This window comes from Ambystoma mexicanum, chromosome 9 (genome assembly GCF_040938575.1).
Source record: "Ambystoma mexicanum isolate Mex_15411 chromosome 9, UKY_AmexF1_1, whole genome shotgun sequence".
Lineage (NCBI taxonomy): Eukaryota > Metazoa > Chordata > Amphibia > Caudata > Ambystomatidae > Ambystoma > Ambystoma mexicanum.
Window position 1 is genome coordinate 801,675,316 of NC_090931.1, and position 21,003 is coordinate 801,696,318.

At 48.8% G+C, this 21,003-nt stretch overlaps 1 protein-coding gene across 4 annotated transcripts in view; it reads right to left on the reverse strand.

The window, feature by feature from the left end:
- The window catches only part of TFPI (tissue factor pathway inhibitor), a 337,344-nt gene that overhangs the window by 202,775 nt on the left and 113,566 nt on the right, over positions 1–21,003 (reverse strand). For 3 of the 4 annotated variants that reach the window (XM_069615771.1, XM_069615772.1, XM_069615773.1), the window contains one exon: positions 3,727–3,863. In XM_069615771.1, coding sequence (XP_069471872.1) covers positions 3,727–3,850 — 124 coding nt within the window. In that variant the 5' untranslated portion in view covers positions 3,851–3,863. Of the gene's footprint in view, positions 1–3,726; positions 3,864–19,838; positions 19,871–21,003 lie in introns of those variants that run through there. The other variant, XM_069615770.1, reaches the window with a different exon arrangement.

The following is a 21,003-nucleotide window of genomic DNA, read 5'->3' on the forward strand; positions in this document are numbered from 1 at the left end:
GTCCTATTCTGGATTAGTTGAAGGGGGTAAAGGGAGGAAAGAGGAAGTTTGAGGAAGAGGCTGTTGCAGTAGTCCAGCCTAGAGAGAACCAGGGCTATGGAGACTTTGAGCTTCTGGGGGAAGGTGAAGAAAGGTAGAATACCTCTGAGGAGGTGGAGCTGAAAGTTGGACTTCTTGGGAAAGCCTGTGATGTGTGGAGAGAAGGAGAGAGAGGAGTCAAAGATGATCCCAAGGTTTTTTTACCTCACTGGTGGGTGAGGGAAGGGGACCCAAGGAGGCTGACCAGAGAGTGTGAGCAAAGCAAGGAGCAGGCGTCCCAATGAGAAGGATCTCTTTCTTACTGGCATACATTAAGGCAGAGATCGTTGGCAGAGTGCCATGCCCGAATAGCAGTTAGGCCGTCAGATATGAGGGAGGAGGCGGAGGAGGTAGAGGATGGCAGCTTGAAGGAGAGCTGTGTGTCGTCTGCACAACACTGGAAGTGTGGGAAGAAGGGGGAGATTGAGTGGGCCAGAGGGGCCAGGTAGATGTTGAAGAGCCATGGCGATAGGATAGAGCCCTGAGTGACGCCAGAGGTAGAGAGTGAGGTGGAGGAGAGAAAAGGACACATTTGCACTTGGGAGGGTCTGTTTGAAAGGAAGGAGGTCAGCCACACTAGTGTCCTGTCTGTGATGCCAAGGGTATCATGGAGACCGTTTATGAGGATTGAGTGGTTGAAGAGAGATTGAAGACGGTCAGAGCAGAGGGACTGTTTGAGTCCAGATTAGAGAGTAGGTCTTCCCGGGTGTTAAGGAGAGCAGTTTCTGTGCCTCTGGATGCCCTGGAACCGGACTGGTAGTCATGGAGGCAGCCAGCCATATCGGTGTGGAGGGTCAGTTGAGGGATGATCAGCTTCTCCATGAGGTTGCCCAAAAAAGGGGTGATAGAGATAGGGCGATAGTTAGCTGGGAAAGAAGGGTCAGAGGTTGTGGGAAAGAGCCTGTGGCATAGGAGTGGTTGCAGAGGTCAGCCTAGGCTGGGGCAAGAGAGGCAATGTTGTCCTTGATGGTTCTGGAGGAGTTGGGGAACACTTGTTTAGAGGAGACTTTCATAGAGCGGACAACTCTAGAGATCTCATCAGGTGCAATGGGAGAGAAGGGGAAGAGTAGGGGGAGGTTAGGAGGGCCAAGGGAGACCAGAGAAGGGGGATATGGAGAGGTGCAGATGAAAGAGAGGACAGGATGTCAACAGTTTTGACAGACAAGTGGGCGGCAAGTGCAGTGCAGAGGGCCTGGGGGGTGGAGAAGAGGAGGAAACTGCAGTAGGATTGGCAAGTTCCTTGCAGATGTTAAAGAGTTCAGCCGTGTTGTTGGTGGCTCCAGTGATGAGGGCCTGGATATCAGCCCTCTTCTCAGAGCAGATGGCTAGACAATATTGCCTTTGGAGTAGGCAGCAGGCCAGTTTGTCAGAGGATGTGCTAGATGCCTGCCACTTCCACTCAGCAGCTTTGCACTAGTGTTTCAAAGCTGCCAAGTCAGAGTCATACCAAGAGTTGCATTTGGAAGCAGGCTTCATGTGGATCCTCATGACGGGGGCAAGGATGTCCAAGGTGTTAGAGATGGAGGTTAGATAGAGCAGAGACAGAAGGGGAGTCCAGTGAAGGGGGAGCAGGAGGGATGAAGGAAGAGGCAAAAGCATCGACTGACACATGCTTCATCAGTCGAATGACAGAGAAGGAGACTGGCTGTGCGAGAGGAGGCATAATCAGGGGACTGGGGGGGTCAATGTGGAAAGAGAGGAGAGAGTGGTCAGACCAGGAGAGAGTGGTAGTTAGAGGTTTGGAGATTGGGATATCTGCTGAAATGAAAGCATCCAATGTGTGTCCGGCAGAGTGGGTTGGGTCAGAGGGAAGGATAGTGAGAGAAAGAGAGTAGCAGAGGTTGCTAAAGAGTTCAGTAACCATATCTGGAGAGTGGTTATGGATTTTAAAGTCCCCAAGGAAGATAAGTTTGGGGGAGGAGGCAAGAAGACATGAGGACAAGTCCGCCCATTCTGAGGGGAAGAGGGAGTCCGGTCCGGATGGCCTGTAGATGGTAGTGAGAGTAAGAGAGAAGGAAGGCGAGACACATAACCTGCAGACCAGGCTTTCAAAGGATGAGTAGGTTTGAGTGAGGATGATGGAGGCAGCAACCCGCTCAGGGACATACAGACACATATTAAAAATATTGGCAGGTAAAGCAAACGGAATACAATGGCCAGACCTCTGGAACTGGGCCACATAGCCTCAGATTCAGTATCCAGGAAAAATTCTCTGTTTGGATTCCCAAATCCAAGGAAACCAAAAACCTATGCACGAACCAAAGAGCTCTGTTCCCCTTCATCTTCGTTTGTTTGTACATTTCAGCATGATTAATGTTGGATGGCTGCAGGTGCAGTAGTGTGTGGGTTATGGGGATGGCTATGTCTGTGGCGTGTCACTTAAGAGGCGCTAATGGTTGGTGTTTGTAAAGGGGAGAGTGCGAGCTGAATACTGTAGGGTAGAATGGCCGGAAGACAGGGTTGATATGAGGCATTTTCTTTCCCTTTGTTTCTTTCAGTCTTGATAGTAGAGTTGTAAAACATACTTGTTTGGCCCACATTCATTTGTATGCTGGTAAATGTAGGCTCCCATTCAGGTGGAAGAAAATAAAACTTCAATTATACTCTTTTTGCTCATCATGTTACTATAACCAACTGTGTTGGCATGTTGATTTATTATGTGATTTGTGGAAGTTTCAAGTAATTTCTGAAAGAAAGTTCTTTTAGCCCTGTGTTTTTAAAAAACGTTTTACAAGCTTATCAATGACCTGTCATGCCTCTACCCCTAGCCCGACCGTCATCAGGACGGCCACTCCACCCTCCCCTCGGAAGGAACACACTTGAACATCTGAAATGTATAAATATTTAAGAGACGATGCACAGCAAATACATTAAACCCCAAGATTGCAACATACTTGCAGGACTTTTTGGGGAAGGAAATGATGATTCACAAGAATATATCCCTTTGTCTGCAGAAATAGTAACTACTTTGAGAACACAAGGATCTCACAGACGATACTGTTCAAAAAAACGTACATGAGTGTTCCTAATTGTTACCTCATTGAAAACCTTGACAACGTACCCCTCCTCCCCCCAGTGGAGTAACTTTTTTGAAAAAGTTGGGGGGACATGACATATGTTTAACATGTGCCCCAGCCAAATGAATGGGGACAAAATGATGTGCCATGAAAGTTGGGGGGGAGAAAACACCCCTGCCCCCCCCTAAAATTACGCCCATGCCTCCCCCATTTCGTTTACCCTCTTCTACCGCCACCTATATGTTTTATATATTCAATGAATGGCTCAACATACCCCAGAATGCACTTTGACACAGTGCTCACCGAATACAAGGAAGCACAGACTGGGCCCGAGCTGGGAAACCCGATATGCTCCGAGCCGAGGGAAACCGTGACTTCTTCCTAAGGAAGACAGGCAGCTATTGCCAGACTCGCTCAGTCAGACCACAGTTAGGTCACCAGTCCCGCCAGTAAACACTCAAACAAGGCACACAATTTACAGCCTCCACATCCAGCAACCTGCATGAGCAAGTCGGCTCATGCGGCTATTACAACGCTCCACTGTTTGAGACAGGAAGCTCTCTGTGACCTTTGACCTGGATTATAGCTCTGTACAAACCACATGCTTTTACAGGCAGCGCGTCATCCTTACCTGGATAGAATATCTGTGCCGCCGCTGCCGCCTCCTCCTCCTCTTCCTCGCCGTGGGTCAGGTCACAGGAGATTTGGGCCAGCAACCAGGGTAGGAGGCACCATGACCACCGGCCAGACTTCATTCTATTAAGCTCTCTAGGGATGAATAAAAAGAAACATCAGTACAGAGCATTCAGCTGCCAGAAGCGTGGACTACAGATATATGCAAGATTAAATAAACGCCAAAGTCTTCCTCTCGAGTTTTCATTAAATGGCGAAACGCGCAAGCATTGGTTTGCAGACCTTTACAATTGCACAGGTGTCATTCATGATGCCAGACAGAAAACGGCCAAGAGGAGGAGTGTAGCATCCATCCCTGGTCTCCCCACAGCCCCCCTCCAGTCACGTTCAGTGTGTGTTGTTGTCTGCTGCATGTAGCCCACACATCTATAGCAATGTCCCTGCCACTCGCCACCGGTGCTAAACCAGAACCCGGGAGATCAAAGAAACGCTGCTGCTTAATCTAAGTAGCTGGGACAGCCCCACCAACTATGAGCCAAGACCAGCTGCGCCACAAATGAGTCCGAACTGGTCGCTCATTAGCCCAAATGAATTGCGGCACCTATGACCCAAGGCTAACTCTGATGCGAAAGGACCACCTGTGAGCCAACACGATGCTCCCTCCCTGTGAACCAAACTACCATGTTTCCGCCTATGCTAATCCTGGCACCAAACCCCACCTGGGAGCCAAAGCTAATTGAGGCCATAATGTGACATGTAAGAACCAAAACTAATTGTGGCGGGAAAAAGTGACACATTTGAGCCACCATTAATTGTTGTTTCAAAGCCCCATCTGTGACTCAAACGATGCACCCTCACGATGAGGCAAAACGAATTGTGGTGCAAAGCGCCACCTACAAGCCAAAGCTACTTGTGTAAAAGTAGAACCTATGAGACATGTTCAGCCTCATTACGAGTTAGGCGGTAAGTGATAGAATTGGCAGTAACTCAGTTACCGCCTATTTTACCATTATGCCCAATTATGAGTTTTAGTTTTGAGTGGAGGATTTACCTCCAGCAAAACTCTGGAGGTAAATCTACCCACTCAATGCCGAAAAATCGGCAGAGCTGGCGGAATTACCGCGGCAGTAATTCCACTGCAGAAATTCTGTAAAAAACCCACATTGGGTCCAATGGACCCACAATAAATGGGGAATTACACCGCCACCACCACTTGTAATCAGGTGGAAATTCCGCCTGACCAAGTGGTGTAACGGTAATTCCTTAGGGCTATTTTTTGGGAGGATTTACCCCTGAATTTCCGCCTTACCTGTAATGAGACCTTATTGTAAGGACACCCGAGATCTTTTTTTCTCCCTTTACCATGCACCCCTCTCTCTCCACACCAACTAGCAATCTTTCTGCCTCACGAGGTGGCACTTACGCCACAATTATAAGGATTGTGTATCCACACAGACTACAGTTCCAGGCTTGGGAGGGACTTGATTGCAGGGAGCGGCAGCTGCACTTGTATTATTATTGGAAAGGACTGACTCTTCCTCCCACGAGATGCAGGCCACTATGGACCTCTTTCCAGTGGGAGTATGGCGTCGCATTGAGGAGCAATACATTGGCCCTCATTACGACCCTTGCGGAAATCGACTGACCGGAGCGCCACAGCGTAAATAGCGTTTCCGCCATTGCACGAAGGAGCAAAGTGCGGCCCATTCCGACCCATCGGGCACGAGCACCACGCCACGGCGGAAGTGCAAAGTCCGCGATGGCGGAAATGACCCCAAAACGGCCCACACCGCCGCCGTACGGCGCCCTAGGTGCAATACCGCCACCCCTCTTAGCGGTCACCGCAGTGTGCGCCTACCGCAAAGTACGGTGACCGGAAATATACGGAAACGGAAGTTAAAACACGGGCCCGGAACGGGAAAAATCCCGGCGTACACCTATAAAAACACTAAAACCACACAACCACTAAAATCACTACCCTGAAACACACCCCAACCCGTCAACCACCCTAGCGAAACCAAGAAAAATGGGAAAAGTAGCGAAGAAAGCGTGCGACCGCAAGCGGCAGGTCCACTTCTCCCGTGAGGAACTCACCGTGCTAACAGAGACCCTCCAGGAGAATGCTGCCGTCGTCTTCTGCACGCAAATGACCAGGACGGCACTTGCAAACAAGAAGGCCATATGGGCTCTGGTGGCACAGCGGGTAAGTGCGGTGGGGACCGCACCCCGCACCCCACAGCAATGCCGCAAGCGATGGGACGACCTGCGGATACGCGTCCGCAGCATACTCTCTGCCAACCGCAACATTGCCACAGCCACCGGGGGAGGTCCTGAATCACCCATCAAGTTGACCCCCTGGGAAGAAATCTGTGCCTCCACCATCGGAATGGAGAGCATAGAGGGAGTCGGAGGGATGGAGAAAGGAGTGCAGACATCCGAAGATTCAGGTAGGTGGGCCAGATAAAACAATGACAAATCCACACAGTCCATCCATGTGAAGTACCATGCGTCCACATAGTGCAACAGAAACACATGTCCAGGAGAACGTCCACACACATCGGCCTGATAGCGCACGTTAAAACCCACAATAAATACATAAATAATTAAAAACCCCTAAAACACGCACTACACGTGCAGCAGGCACACCCTAACTGCAGGCTGCCAAACAACTGCACCCTCACTCCACACACAAATGAAAGCACCTCCAAGGCCCCGACCCAAATCACCCTCAGGTACCACCCCAAAGCATGTGATACAATGCCATTCCAATTCCCACAGACCCATCAATAACCCTCGCCCTCCTTTACTCCACCACAGGGTCCGATCCAAACGACGAGCTACAGGACACCCCTACCAGCACACCTGCAAAGAGGGCCAAGACCAACGGCCAGAGACCCTCCACCTCAGCTGCACGCATCAAGACACGGCAGCAGCACAAATCAGGTGGCAGCACAGAGGAGGGAACATCAACAGGCACCCCAGCAGCCAGCATGCCCACAACACCACCACCACAGGTCCCCCCAATGGATGCCACAGAAGGCACTGCCTCTGGTGGCAGCAGCACCATAGGTGACACCCCATTGATGGCAGCATGCTCGGACACAGAAAACGGGGATGCCGAAGTCAGATCCATCCATGACCTGTCCCAATCCCCCTGTCTGTCCCATCCCGTACAACATGAGGATACCACGCAGGGGCACCCACAAGACGACGACTGGCCATCCCCCACAAGCCCTGTGGCAAGGCAACATGAGGACAACAGCCCCTCTGTGACACCCCCGCAAATGGCCATGGCCCAGCAGAGGCAACAGTCCCTCGACCAGTTGATCGAACAACAGCAGCAACTGGCCACACTCCTCAAGGACCATGCCGATGAATGTGGGGGCACTAAGGCAGACATAGAAACATCAACTGAGACACTTAGGGCAGAAATGGAGAGAGGTACAGAGACGCTAAGGGCACAAATTGAGAGAAGCACCGAGAGCCTGAGGGGGGAACTGCATGCGACGTCCAAAGACGTATGTGCCGAACTTGCCGCAGTGCGCCGTGTGCTCACTGAGCTCTCGCAAACCCTTAGGGACATGCATGGACGTGAGCAGGCAGACACATCATCCGTTGCAAGTTCCGTCCAGGGCAGCCCCCAACGTAGATCTGGAAGGAACCTGCGCTCCACAGGCAGGGGTGCCCCTGATACCCGCAGAGGGGGCATGCAATAGCGACAGCCCACTGACAATGAGCATCTTTGGACACTGGTGTTCGGGGGGGAGGTAGGAGGGTGGAGGGGGTGTGTTGGGCTCACTTGGGTGGCGGGTCGATAGGGTGTTCAACATTATATCACATATGCCATAAAAAGTGCACGATCAACCAATGAGAAGTGTGGACATTGATCTTTGTGTACTAGGCCATCATAGGCGTACAGTCCATATTGTGCATGTCCCAGACACACGCAGTGCCACGAGTCCCGTGTCCATGTATCAGCCACCAGGCGTGAGTGCTAGAAGCATACATCGATGAGATGCTGACGAATGTCACGGGCCTCCGGTGCCTCGCAGACTCCATGAGGTGCTGCCACATCCCCACCCTCATCATGACCATCATCAGGTGCTTGCAGTTCTGCGTCAGGGGGCATGGGCACATTTCTACGTACGCACATGTTGTGGAGCATGACACATGCCATGACCATCTTTGCAACCTTCTCATGGCGGTACAGGAGTGCCCCGCCAGACCTGCTGAGGCAGCGGAAACGGCCCTTCAGTAGGCCGAATGCCTGTTCTATGACTACACGGGTACGTGAGTGGGCATGGTTGTAGTCCTCCTCATGCTGGTCCCGTGGGTTCCGGACTGGTGTGAGGAGCCATCTCTTCAGTGGATATCCAGCATCACCTGTATGTGGACGAGAAACGTATGATGTGGAATGCCATTGATACGTACGCACACCCCCCCCCCTTCCTGCCAGGTCATTGCCAATTCACATACCCCACATCATCATGCATGTAATGAGACTCACCGAGTAGCCAGGATCTGTTCCCTGCGTGTCGCTCCATGTAGCGTGGTATTGTAGAGTTCCTCAAGACCATAGAATCATGGGTTGATCCAGGGAATCGGGCACAACAATGTGTAATGATCCTGTTGGAGTCACACACCATTTGTACATTCAGGGAATGAAATTGTTTTCGGTTGCGGTACTGGGCCTCCATGGCATGTGGGACGACCAATTCCATATGGGTGCAGTCGATGGCACCAATGCAACCCGGTATGCCGGCAAGTGCATGGAATCCCACTTTTGTGTTGGTAATTTCCTGCTCCGAGCGTGGTAGAGAGATGTAGTCGTCTGCGTGCTGCAGGAGGGCATCGAGCACTTGCAATAGTGTCCGTGAGAACAGTGGCTGAGAAATGCCATGCAACTGTCCGACTGTGTGCTGGTAGGTGCCTGTGGCCAGGAAGTGGAGTACAGACACCACCTTCAGTAGGGGTGGGATGGCGGTTGGGCTATCTATCATGCTGACAAGGTCAGCCTGTGTCATGTCCACAATGGCGGCTATGGTGTCCCGGTCCAGACGGTAGAGGGTGTGGATCTGCTCATCAGTGAGGTTGAACGGATGTGCTCGGAGGCGTGGTATTGCGGGCTGCCTGCGTGGTGGTAGTGGCTGTGCTGGTGGGCCTTGCTGGCCCTGCCTTGGCCTCCTCCTCCTCCTCCTGCGTCTCCTCCGTGCGGCTGGTTGTAGTTGGTGTTCGTCTTCTTCTTGGAGTCGGAGCACTTGCAGTGCTATCAGGTCCCCCAGGGCCAACATCGCGAGTCCTGCCGGTAGCATTTCGGTGTGGTTGTGGGAGGAGACTGGCTGTGCAATTTATGTGTTTTCAGGCTGTATGGCCTCCACCTGTGGTGATTGATTCCACCTGTGCAAACTGCTCTCCCCTTTGGCCGAGCACGTCCCGCGCACAACGCTGCAATTCGGGGAATTGTATCTTGCTATTGCAATCATGTATTTGTACCCGATGGCCGTGTAAGATTGGTTGATATGTTCATTCTGCTGTGGTCCCATTGTTTCCCATACTATCTGTGCAGTCGCGAACAGACTTGTGAAGGGTCAGTGGAACGTAGTACTCGAGTAACGGTGGGCCCTCATGCATCACTGTACCGAGTTGCAACGACGGGCGGGGCGTCCCATTTGTGGGTGAAGGCAGTTGACATTTTCACACACAGCCGCACTCGATGGAATAATTAGTGATTTCAAACGGCCACAGATGCCTTTTCGACGTGATGTTGCAAATGAGGAATTCGAAGGGCGGCGCTTTCGGTTTCCAGCTAGCGGCGAGGAGATGCCCACAGGTCTGACTGCAAATATAACGTTCTATTGTTCTATGTCCTTGAGACAGGGCCCATGGCGAGGGAGCAATGATTGATATGAATAGTTTGGGATGCGCAATAGCTACGTGGGCGATGAGGCCGTCCGTTCCCAAATACATGTTACTTCACAACACTGGAATTACGGGCTGGGGCACTGTGGATTTAGCAGGCTGCATTACGCACAGACTCAATGGATGTTTCTAATGTTATGTGAGTAATTATTCAGGCGTTTTGATCCCGGGATGTGGGAATGATGAATGGATGCATGGGCAGGTGATTTGATACAGAGTTTGCCATGTACAGGGCTTCTTGGGATCTATCCGCCTCCCCTACGCTATGTGATGCAGGGCTGCCATAGTGGGACCATCGTCTATCTGGCCTTGTTGAGCCCTCCCTGTCTCGAGGCGCCCTCAGACACTTGTGTCCATGCACGTTAACATTCCCATCTGATGGAATCTGTTTTGACAGACGCATGCACAGGTACACTCGTTTGTGATGGTGTTTGCACCTCGATATAGATGGTTATGAGTCGCAAGTGGTTTTGGGGTGGTGATGATCCTTTGGAGTGGGCTAGCATGCATATGGCTGTGGATTTCGTGTGATCATTGAAGTGAGTTGTTCGAATGTAGTTCTGATGGCCATTCTGTTCTTTTTCTTTTCTTTTGGTTGACAGGTATCTCCTCCCCTTTTGCCACTGCCATCTGTATGCCACTCCTGCAGATGGATTTCACTCCCGACACCTGCTGCTTCGTGTTAATCAGTGGAGCAGCATTACGATCTTATGGGACGATCGCCAATGGCCCACATGCCCTTACGCAGTACTGGTGGCTCGGAGCAACATTTCGGCCTTTCAGCTGGACTAGTGCCTCCCCATTGGGACGGCCCTGCGGTTTTGTGCGCTTCCATGTTGCCTTTTCGTACGTGAATGTGGCTCTGTGTACCATGGGGGAACAGGGCAACACACAGGTAGTGGCTGGTCATTTCTTGCGGAAGCAGCCCACAATGGTGATTAGTGTTTTGGAGTTCATGGCCTGATAGCTGTATGGGCTTGGTGACTTTGATGTGCATAAAATTTCTATTCTGATTTGGCCTGTGTAGCGTTTTTCTTTGCAAATGATGTGGCATATGCCTATTTGGGGGGCGATGTTTTGTGAGGAGATCTGCATTGGGTTCCAGCTTCGGGGTTTAGTTGCGTGGTACTGTGCTGGGCGCGTTTGCCTACGAAGCCCAGTGAGGTCAGGGATGGGGGCTGCCAATATGACTGTTTGAATGTTGTCATGCTCAGGGGCGGGGGATTGGGTTTTGTGTAACAGATGCCGGTCAGCCAGGTGGACTGGTGGAATGATGTGATTTTCGGAATATTGCTGGTCACAGGTGCCTGTGTTTGCGTGCGTTTCTTGGTGGGGGACTGTGGTCATGTCCATTGGGATGGCTTCTGTATTCGTGCCATCTGTGCCCTGCAGCTCCCATTGGCCCCTCTTGTGTTTCTTTTGTTCGTTGCCATGCATGGGTGACTTGTACATTTCAATGGTTGCATTGTGGCTTCATTGCACCTACGGGGAGTTGTACTTTGTGGGCAGGGAGCGGTGTACAGGCACTCAGTGGGGCCGTTTACGGTTGATTCGCGATGCCGTACTTCTCGCCATGGCGGAATGGTACATTACGCCATGCCTGATGGCGTTAGGTGCATGTCCGCTAGGGTCGGAATCGGCGTACCCTTGCGCCATGGTGGTGTTTGCGGTTTGGCATGGCGCGCGCGCGCGTGCTTGGTGCAGTTAGCGTTGGCGTTCACTACGGTGTCGCTAATGGCTTCGTACTTTGCGGTGACGGGTCATAGTCGCACCGAGCGCTATTCGATGGCGGTATTGCATTTCCGCCATCGTTTTTCGATTTCCGCAAGAGTCGTAATGAGGGCCATTGTGCTGTGTGTAGATTTCCCAACCAAACAACACTGTACTGTGAACATGTAAAACAACAACAATGGGCCTCATTACGAGGTGGGCGGTAAGGGGTTAACGGCGCTGGTAAAGGTGCCGGAGCCATTAACCCCTTACCGTCCTATTACGAGGTCCGCTCGTGGGACACGCTCTGGATGCCTGGTTTTACCAGACGTCCTTAGCGGGTCCCGCGAGGAGGCCAGCATGCTAACAACAGGCCCGTCATTAACGGGCCCGTTGTTAGCATGCTCGCCATTCCCATTGAGCCCTAAGGGGGCTCAATGGGAATGGGGATGGTTCGGGCCGGGTTCCCTGAATGAGGAAATACCGGGCCCTCCAAGGTCGGAATGGCCCGGTATTTCCCCATTCAGGGAACCTGGACCCGAGTTTGGAGGCAGCCATGCCCTTATTAAGGGCATGGCTGCCTCCAAACTCGTACGGAGGCCCAATGACAATGAAAAAGGTGGGCTCATTGCTGACTGGGGTTGGCACCCAGCTAGCATGATCGCATTCATGAACTTTAAAAGTTAAAAAAAGTTAGACATTTAAATTAATGAAATATAATTGATGAACAGGTGTTTTTCTTAATGTCAAGAAATATTTAGAGCTACACATTTTCTTGTTGAAATCGTACCCACAGTTTCAAGAGTGCCCGGACAACACCCCGCCCGTAGTCCCTCCTTTATTTCTATTAAGGGTGAGACTCTGTTGGGGAGGAGGGAGCAGGGCAGTTAAAGGGAAACCAGGGTTCTGCAAATGACGGAAAAGTGCACCCTCGCAGGTGCCGATCTAGCAGACTGGCACAGTTGCAATTCCATGCCCGAATATGAACACCAATGCCAAAGATCTGCTCAGTTGGCACAGCAATGCCAGGTTCCAACATGCCCATGAAGCATGGCAGTTCCAGTTTCCATTATGCCCAGGTGGCACTATCATGCAGATTTCCATTATACTCTACTGCCTGCTGGGCCTAGAGACCCAAGCCACGCCTCACCCATGACACCCAAAGAGGCTGAAACATGTCTGGGGGTGCTAATGGTCGGTCTCATGCAAAAGGACTGCGACCAAGCATAGGGTCTCTCCCCTTTCTATAATGGCTTGGCGACAGTGGAGTAACTTTGCTGAAAATGTTGGGGGGGATATGACATCTGAAGAAAAGGTGCCCCAGCCAAATGAATGGGAACAAAATGGTGTGCCATGAAAGTTGGGGGGGGACAAACCATGTAAGCGGATCTCACACCTGCTAAGCCCTTTACACGCCCACATAAGTCAAAAGGCTTTCACCCACCGAAAACGAAATTGGATGTTTTCATTCACCCATTATGAAAACCATCTTCCATGCATTTATGGTTTATATTAGTTACGCTACAAAGTGAACAAAGGCGGAGGAGGAGTAAAGGCTATCTCACCTGCTTTCACCAAAACGGCACAGAGGAGATCTTTTTGCGTGTACGTGCAAACGTAAAGGGTCTCTTCAGAGCAATGAACAGTTTAAAACAATTTAAGCTCAGAGAGAGAGAGAGAACTAGCTGCCGGCTGCCGGCTGATTCACTCGCTCGCAACACAGCTAGATTTCCAGTAATGGGAACACAATTTGGCAGGATTAACCACACCGAGGATAGGGATCCACACATCCATTAACAGAACTTCAAGATCCAAAGCCCAGGGGTTGCCATCAATGGGCATTCAGGTATACAAGAAATACCAAGAAACTGTGGATACTATCTCCTAACTGAGCACAGGGAAAATGTGACCAACATGTACCCTAGCAATCCTGACTACATGAGAACAGTAGGACGCCTTCAGTTCAGCCTGTTTTTCGGTCTGGATGAAGGCCAACCACTTGCCAGCTCTATTTAATGGCTGATGAACTGGCCGAAACACAGTAGTGTCGACTACCTATTTATGTCTCCCGTTTGTATTTCCAACACTGTCAATTGTGTACTGTTGTGTACTTCACATACATGTCACTTGTTTACCGAAATCCCTAGAATTTGTACATGTCTATCTGCATTCAACTCCAGTCAGTGTAACTGGACTGAACATCTGCATATTTTATACAGAATGTTGTTATTAATGTGTGTCCGGTTTTGAAAAACCAATTTGAAAATTATATTTTATGCATTAAAAGCTTTGGGGCAAAATGCTGTTGTTTGCCCTCATAGCATTTAAGAACAATGTTTTTCTTCATGTAGTGTTAATGTGATGAAGGTGTGCGAGTTCAGCCACCCTGATCACTTTAGTATATAGCTACATTACACACTAATACATAAAAGCAATAAAAAGGTGACATTTCATCCAACAATGAAGTGCAACATTGAGAAGTATAATTACATTTGTGATCTCACATACATAAAAACTAATTCAAATTCATACCTTCCCAAGTAGTCTGGAAATGTAAACATCTCCACCATCGAGTTTCATTATCTAACATAGAGTCAAACGCCTGACATGTTTCCATGAATTTCATCCTATGATCAGATAGGGCTTTGCAGTAAATAAGCAAACGCTTAATAGTTTCACCCGGGGCACTGCAAAATCTGCAGCCACTGTTACTAGCAGAGATGAGCATTCTACTAAATTGAATCACCCAATTTGGCAGCAAATTCCACCGGAATCTCCTCAATATATCCCTGTAGATTCGAGATGGAAACAAAGAAAACATAGTAGAAAGCAACCCTTGTTTTTTGTACTTGTGAGCCAAGTGGTTCATCGATAGATAAGAATGGAACAGGTCAGTCGTGGTGATCCAATTATAATCCACCAGTGTCCTCTTAACTTTAGATGGGTCGCCACAAGTCTACCTACATCCATAGATAATTCAGATAAAAGTGTTTCACATGTTTTGCCAAAACTAGCCAAGAAGTGCGAGAAAGGTGAACTAGTCGCACTACTGAGTGCCTGGCCCATAACTTCATAAACCGTACCAGGGGTCAGGGAAGTCAACTTTGCAAATAATGTAAGCATACACCATACAACTCTGGCTCTTAAGGAGATTATTCCCAGGTTGAATCTGATGGCTGCCAATAGGATCGCATCAGGAACCCTTAGTACTTTACTTGAGAATCTAGCCTCAGTAAGGAAAAGAACTTTAAAAATGGACTTCCCATAAAGTTCAAGACCATAAGTAAGCTTGGAGACGATTTTACCCTCATAAAATACAAGTACGGATTTTAAGGAAAAACGGACATATTTACGATCAAGCTTAATAACTTGGTTCTGCAGCAAGATGGCTTTTTGGAATAAAATCTCCTTAATGTTCTTTAAACCCGAATGAGCGCTAAAATGGAAACACAGATAGTTGAGACTCGAGCATGTCTTAATCATCGCTTTTCCAATAGACCATGTAGGACTGCACTTTACCCCCTCCCCCCTTAGTGAAAGCAAAAATCTTTGTTTATCTAGGGTTTATAATAGCACATTCTCTTTAGCATAGTTTGGGAAAGGGTTCAATAATCTCTGGAGGCCAACCTTAGATTTATCAAAAAGGATAAATCATCAAAGTAGGCCAGCCAGGATATTTTACATGGGTCCACTTTAGGTGTCATTAGGCCTGATTTCTCAAGCCACTCAGACGCATCTGGCATATACTGATTAAACAGCCAAGGTGCTAAGACACAACCCTGTATCAGCCCCCAAAAGGTGCTTATTCTCTCAGATAGGTCTCCCTCATTGTCCAATCGAATCTGTACCCCAGAGTTCTCGTATATGCCCATTAGTTATCGAAGGAGGCAGCCCCCAGTTAGCTAATTTAGACCACAGTCTGTTCCGATCAACCTTGTCGAAAGCTGCGAATAAGTCTATTGAAGCCACATAGGTACACCCGCCAGACTCCGACCATGCCGATTCTTGAAGGGTTTTCAGTATTAGGCCATTAATGTTTGGTGAATGGCCCTTACGATACCCCGTCTGAAATTCATTCAGGCGATGCAGACTTATAGCCCAGTTCTCCAGCTGGATAAGCAAGAGAGAACTAAATATCTTGCAGTCGGCATCAATTAACGAGATAGGGTGGTAATTTTTGGGTTCAGACCTACATCCCCTTTTAAAAATAGGGACTATGTGAGCCGTGCTCCAAGAGTCTGGCAGCAATCCAGTATGGAGGATACTCCCAAAATGCAGGAATAAAACATTTGCCCAATTATAAGGGTCAGCCATAAAGGTATTATTTGTAAGGCCGTTCGGCATTGGAGCTCTACACTTCTTACATTTAGTTGGTAAATTGAAGATGCCTTCTATATTCAGATCTACTGGCCAAGTATAATCAAATGTTGGAACAGGAAGAGTTGGTTCATTACTGATGTTACCAGTAGAGATATCGTACATATCCTTGAAATACTTCATCCACTGTTGTTCCGGATCTGCATTAATTTGGGCAATGTTAATAAGAAGGGCTTGATTATTAATCCAAGACCAAGAGGACCTCGCATTGGAAGAAACCAGACTCTGGAGCATGGCCTCGGCTTCACGTTGCATCGGGGAGGCTCATTTTGACTTACAAATATTTTTATATTTTTGCTTGATTTTTTTAATGGCCTTCTGTGTTATCACCAAGTTCACATATAAGGTCTTCAGCTGTCTAACCTCCTACCTCATAATAGCCTTTGCTTTGGTTATCTCCTCATTAAAGATTTGGGGATTCCCATGTGGCTTCACTGGTCTGTACCCCCTGTTCTTTTTCACACGATTAACCATTTCACACATGAAACTATCAAAATTATTCACATTGAAAACCTCAATTTTCCACTCCAGCGTAGTCGCTAGCATTGTGAGTTGCAGTTCCTGATTCAAAATGCCAATATTTGGACTGGACCAGCGAATCGCACTGCACAAAGCATTTGTTTTTAGATTAGACAAACAGGAGCGTTCCCTGGTGCTCAGTATCAGGTTGAACTCTGCTTTTAGAATACTGTGGTCACTCCTGTCATTCCGAATCACATAGAAAAGGAGGAACAGCAATTTGACAGGTAATCGTCCACAAACACATAATCCAGTGTGGAAGCACATTCTCCTCTAAACCATGTTGGCATATTGCATTTCTTTCCAAAATCAAGCACACTTAAAGGAAAAAGCCCCAAAGCGTCGAGGGCCATACACCAACATTTACCCATTTGTGATTTGTAATTCATGAGGAACAAATCAGAAGACATTTCTACCAACTTGATATCCTGATCCTGAAGAACACCGTTCGCATTCAAATCCCCCGCAAGAATGACCCTGCCATCGGGGTGAGAAGGGTGAGAAGTTAACCACAGAGAGATGCATTCCCAAATCACTTGTAAAAAGTGTTCAAGGTCTGCAATCCCCCTGTGCCAGAAAATGTTAACCAGAATGATCTTAACAGACAAATCAATAGAAAACCGGGCACCGCCATGGCCCCGAATGGAAGACCATCCAAAGCTACAGCATTCATACCCAGAGAGGAATCCACAGCAGTTATAAGCCCCCCAGATGCCCGGCCTCCCTTACTTGCCCTGGCTGCTTGAGAAAAGACCTGGAAACCATCTAGCACTGGGGACCCAGCCAACCAAGCCTCCTGTAATAGGATAGAGTTAGCCTCTTTAAAGGCACCCACAGCTGCAGGATTAGTAAACAAATGGCGACTCCCCCTAGTGTTCCACAATTTAATCCATAGATACATTACCCTTTTGATAGGGGGGGTCACACGAAATCTGGCTATGGGTCTGCTTTTCTCCAGAGGGTTGATGTGAGTGATGGCCAGTCAATGTTATTACCACCTGCCTGAATGTCAGCATTCACAACTGTTTGCATCCCCTGGCGGGATGGATGTACCATAATTGGGAGCCCCCCTCCCTGTATGTCCACAACGCCACCATCTTGAACATTCACACCGGAGATTTCGAAGCCGAGGGCTTGTAGACAAGACCTTCTAGAATGGACTATATCCTTCACCACATTTGAATTGAAGTGAATTGTGGTAGTTTCAGGGCAATTCCTGTACGGGAAAGCAAGCCAATCAATATCGGTAGAAGTAAGATGGGCCAGAGCTGGAATCTCCCCAGAAATCAGCAAGATATTGCTTCTATTTAGGCAAATCGGGATGTCAGGGCCCATTAAGCTAGATACCTTTAATAGGTACTCTGATTTACCCGGGACCGATTCTCTCTGCAAGGCAGCTTGGCTCATAGATTTCCGGCCCCATATGTTATCACTGCTCCGAAGGCTGTTGCAATATACTGTATGATTTGGGTTTAGTACACTCCGAACAGCTCAGATTCGCCCTACTTCCCTGAAAAGAAGAGGACATTTGGAGTCTCCCTAGAAGGTTCCCCACCCCTGCAGCTATTGTTGGGTACACATAAGTAGGCACACTCCCCTCCAAGCCTAAACCTGGGCCAGTAGTTTTCAGTGAGCCAGGTTCCCAGGAGTCCAGATAGTTTGGTTTGGGCTGCAAGGTCACATGACTATTAGATGAGATGGAAATCTGCCGTCATGGACCTGTGACATTCACAAACATCTGGGCTTAATGGGGACATGCTTCAGAGATTCAGGACAGTAAAGGGAGTGCAGCAAGTGTTCCTGTTTGCTTAAAAGGGCAGGTATTCCAGCGCCTGGGTGCTGGGCGGTGGCAAGAGGACCAGCGTATCCCAGGACACGGTTAGCCACTAATCTGTCTGTATTCAGTAGGTCAGTGGCCAGCCGGGTCAAAGGAACTGAGTTTCCCACCATTAGCAGGGCCATGGACAGCCAGTCAATGGGTGGGTAAATAACCAAAGAACACCTACAAGCTTTGTGTCCCTCCTCAAATGCCATTCCTCCCTAGCTGTGCTCTAATGCAATAGTTTCGGTAGACTTTATGTCCCGGGAGAATAGCTCAGCGGCAACGTGCTCGCCATGGAAACAAGACAAAACGAAGCAACACAGGTTATCTCCGGTATCCGCGCTTAGAAACCTGTGGGTATTAAGCGCGGTATAAATATGCAACCAAGCCATATTCCCGTAACAGCGCCTCGAGGCCCCCGGGCTGTGTGAGGGCTTTAAAAAATGCAAATAAACTAAACGAAACTGTAAAACGCAGAGGAACTATGTTCTCTCTGCCCTAGCCCCTGTTTCACCCTCACCTCCTCCCCGCCACCCCATATGCACCATCACTGCCACCCGCAATTTACAACAGTACTATGAAGACTGAAGAAAACACGATGAAAGAAAATGAGTTAAAAGGCCACCTGTCATTGCCCCTCACAGCATGCAGCCTATGCAGCCTCCCTTTCCCAATCACCCACCCTTCACCCCTCTTTAGGGACGTACACATGACTCTAGACCCCCCACCCCCTCATTACATGAATACACTGCTCTTCCTACGGCAAGTGAAACACAGCTTTTTGGTGGCTTGCGAATGGGCCTTATGTGCCAAGCACTCTATTCAAAAAAACCAAGTGTATCTAATACCTGCGAGATTGCACAGTGAGATGTGACAATGGAATGCTACCAGCAGAACTCAGGTTCGAATCTCCAGCAGCAGGGAAGTAAAAAAAAACACAAAGGTGGCCTTCCCTGCTTGGTGGTGCAAGTGAGTGCGAGCGGTGCTCCTCTACTTTTTTAAATTAAGTTTTACTGTTCATATACTTTTAATTTGAAAAGAAAACGTTCCGGAATAGTTTCGTTTTGTTTTAAAATAAAAGTGTAGGAAGCAGTTGAAACGTGTACCTCAGTGCACTCCAGAGAACGCTCTGTGAAACAGCAGGCGCATTTGTTTGGGGGGTTTGTATTGTGCTGCGAGGGGGCGTGGCGATGGGGTTTATAGGGAGCGGGGCAGGCCCGCAGGGAATATAGTTACACTACTTATTTTCATGCACTTGGACCACTGTCCCTGCTGTCCTGGAACGCTGCCCCAGGTCACATGAAGTAAGGGAACGTGGTACCCGTTAGTTCCTGTCCACTTTAACATCTGGAGATAAGATTCTGTAAGATGACGCATGCATGTGAAGAGGCTGTGAGGTGTACCAATCCTGGTGAATGTTTATTTCCACGGGTGAATTGTGTCACCGTGACGAGTGAGGTTGCCTATGCCTTTTCAGGACGCCAGGTTCTTTTGGAGACCAGCCATGTTATTTTGTTTGTTTGATTTAGTCTCACTCCTTTTCATGGTATCTTGGAAACATGTTGCCGCAGGTCCTGCCAATACTGAGCCTTGATAGGGGTGTGACTTATCAGGTTGGTCTTTCTTCAAAGTTCTAAAGCCAGCCAACGTTTAGACACGTGGGGGGAACGCCATGAAGAAACAGTGAGGCTAAGAACATCTGGTTTGAGCTCACCGCCCTCCTCTCCCCCGCCCCCTTCTTTTCAGCGTTTCCTGTGACTCACCTCGTACTCAGCAACATCTTGAAGTCTGCACTGGGATTCGTGTTGTGCAGTGTATGGAATGGCGTGGTGTGCACTCAGGGTCAATTCGAGAATGAAAAAAAGACAGTTGCTGTATCAAATAGCAGGATACATTTCTTCCTGTTTGCAACCAGAGGCGTGGACAGGGTCGGGCCTGAGCTGGCAAGTCCCACCCAAAATGTGTAAATGCCCCCCCCCATCAGTGCTGTGTGGGCATGTACAGATGCTAATGTCACTCTGGTGGGCCAGAGGCGTTGCTAGGGGGAGGGGCTGAGGGGGCTATAGCCCTGGGTCTTTTGGTTGTAGTCCCCCACCCACTCTTCTTCTGCACTTATCAGATACACCCTATCTGACTACCCTAGCTCTTTTAATTTATTTGACTTATTATTTATTTTGTTCTCTCCTATGCTCTGCACTTTCCAATTTCTCCCTCCTCCCATGCACTTTCCCCCTTTTTCCCTCCCCCATGCACCTGCGTGTTCTCAATGTCACTGGGCCTAGTAAGATCAGCTTTTTTTTGTTTTTGTTTTTATTTTTATTTATTTATTTATTTATTTATTTTTGTTTCTCCTCTGTTCCCCTCCTTTCACCTGGTCGCGCTCTGTAACACCAGTGTACGAGCGCAATATAAATAACATATCATGCAAAGCCGACCATCGTAGCAAGGATGACTTTAGATCACGACAAGCCTCCCCCAAATTTGCCTCCACCATATCATGCACAATCGGAGTAAGCCAAAGCCCCAAATATTTCATTTTTTGAGTGCACCATTGGAATCCAAACCCCGTCACCACAGATTTAATACAACTTCTTGTAATAGGTAAAGCCTCTGATTTCAACCAGTTAATCAAATAACCAGACGCAGTATGGAACCGATCCAAAATCGCCATCAATGCAGGCAAAGAGACTTCCAAATTTCTTAAAACCAATAAAAGGTCATCCGCGTAAAACCAAGTTTTTTGTATAACTCCATGAAAGGGTACACCCTCCAAGGTCAAATCCTCCCGCAGAGCAATTGCAAGAGGCTCAATAGCCAACACAAACAATAAAGGTGAAAACGGACAACCCTGCCTTGTGCCACGCCCTAGAGTAAAAGTACCGGATAGCAAACCGTTCGTCTTAACATTAGCCGTGGGGCGAGCATACA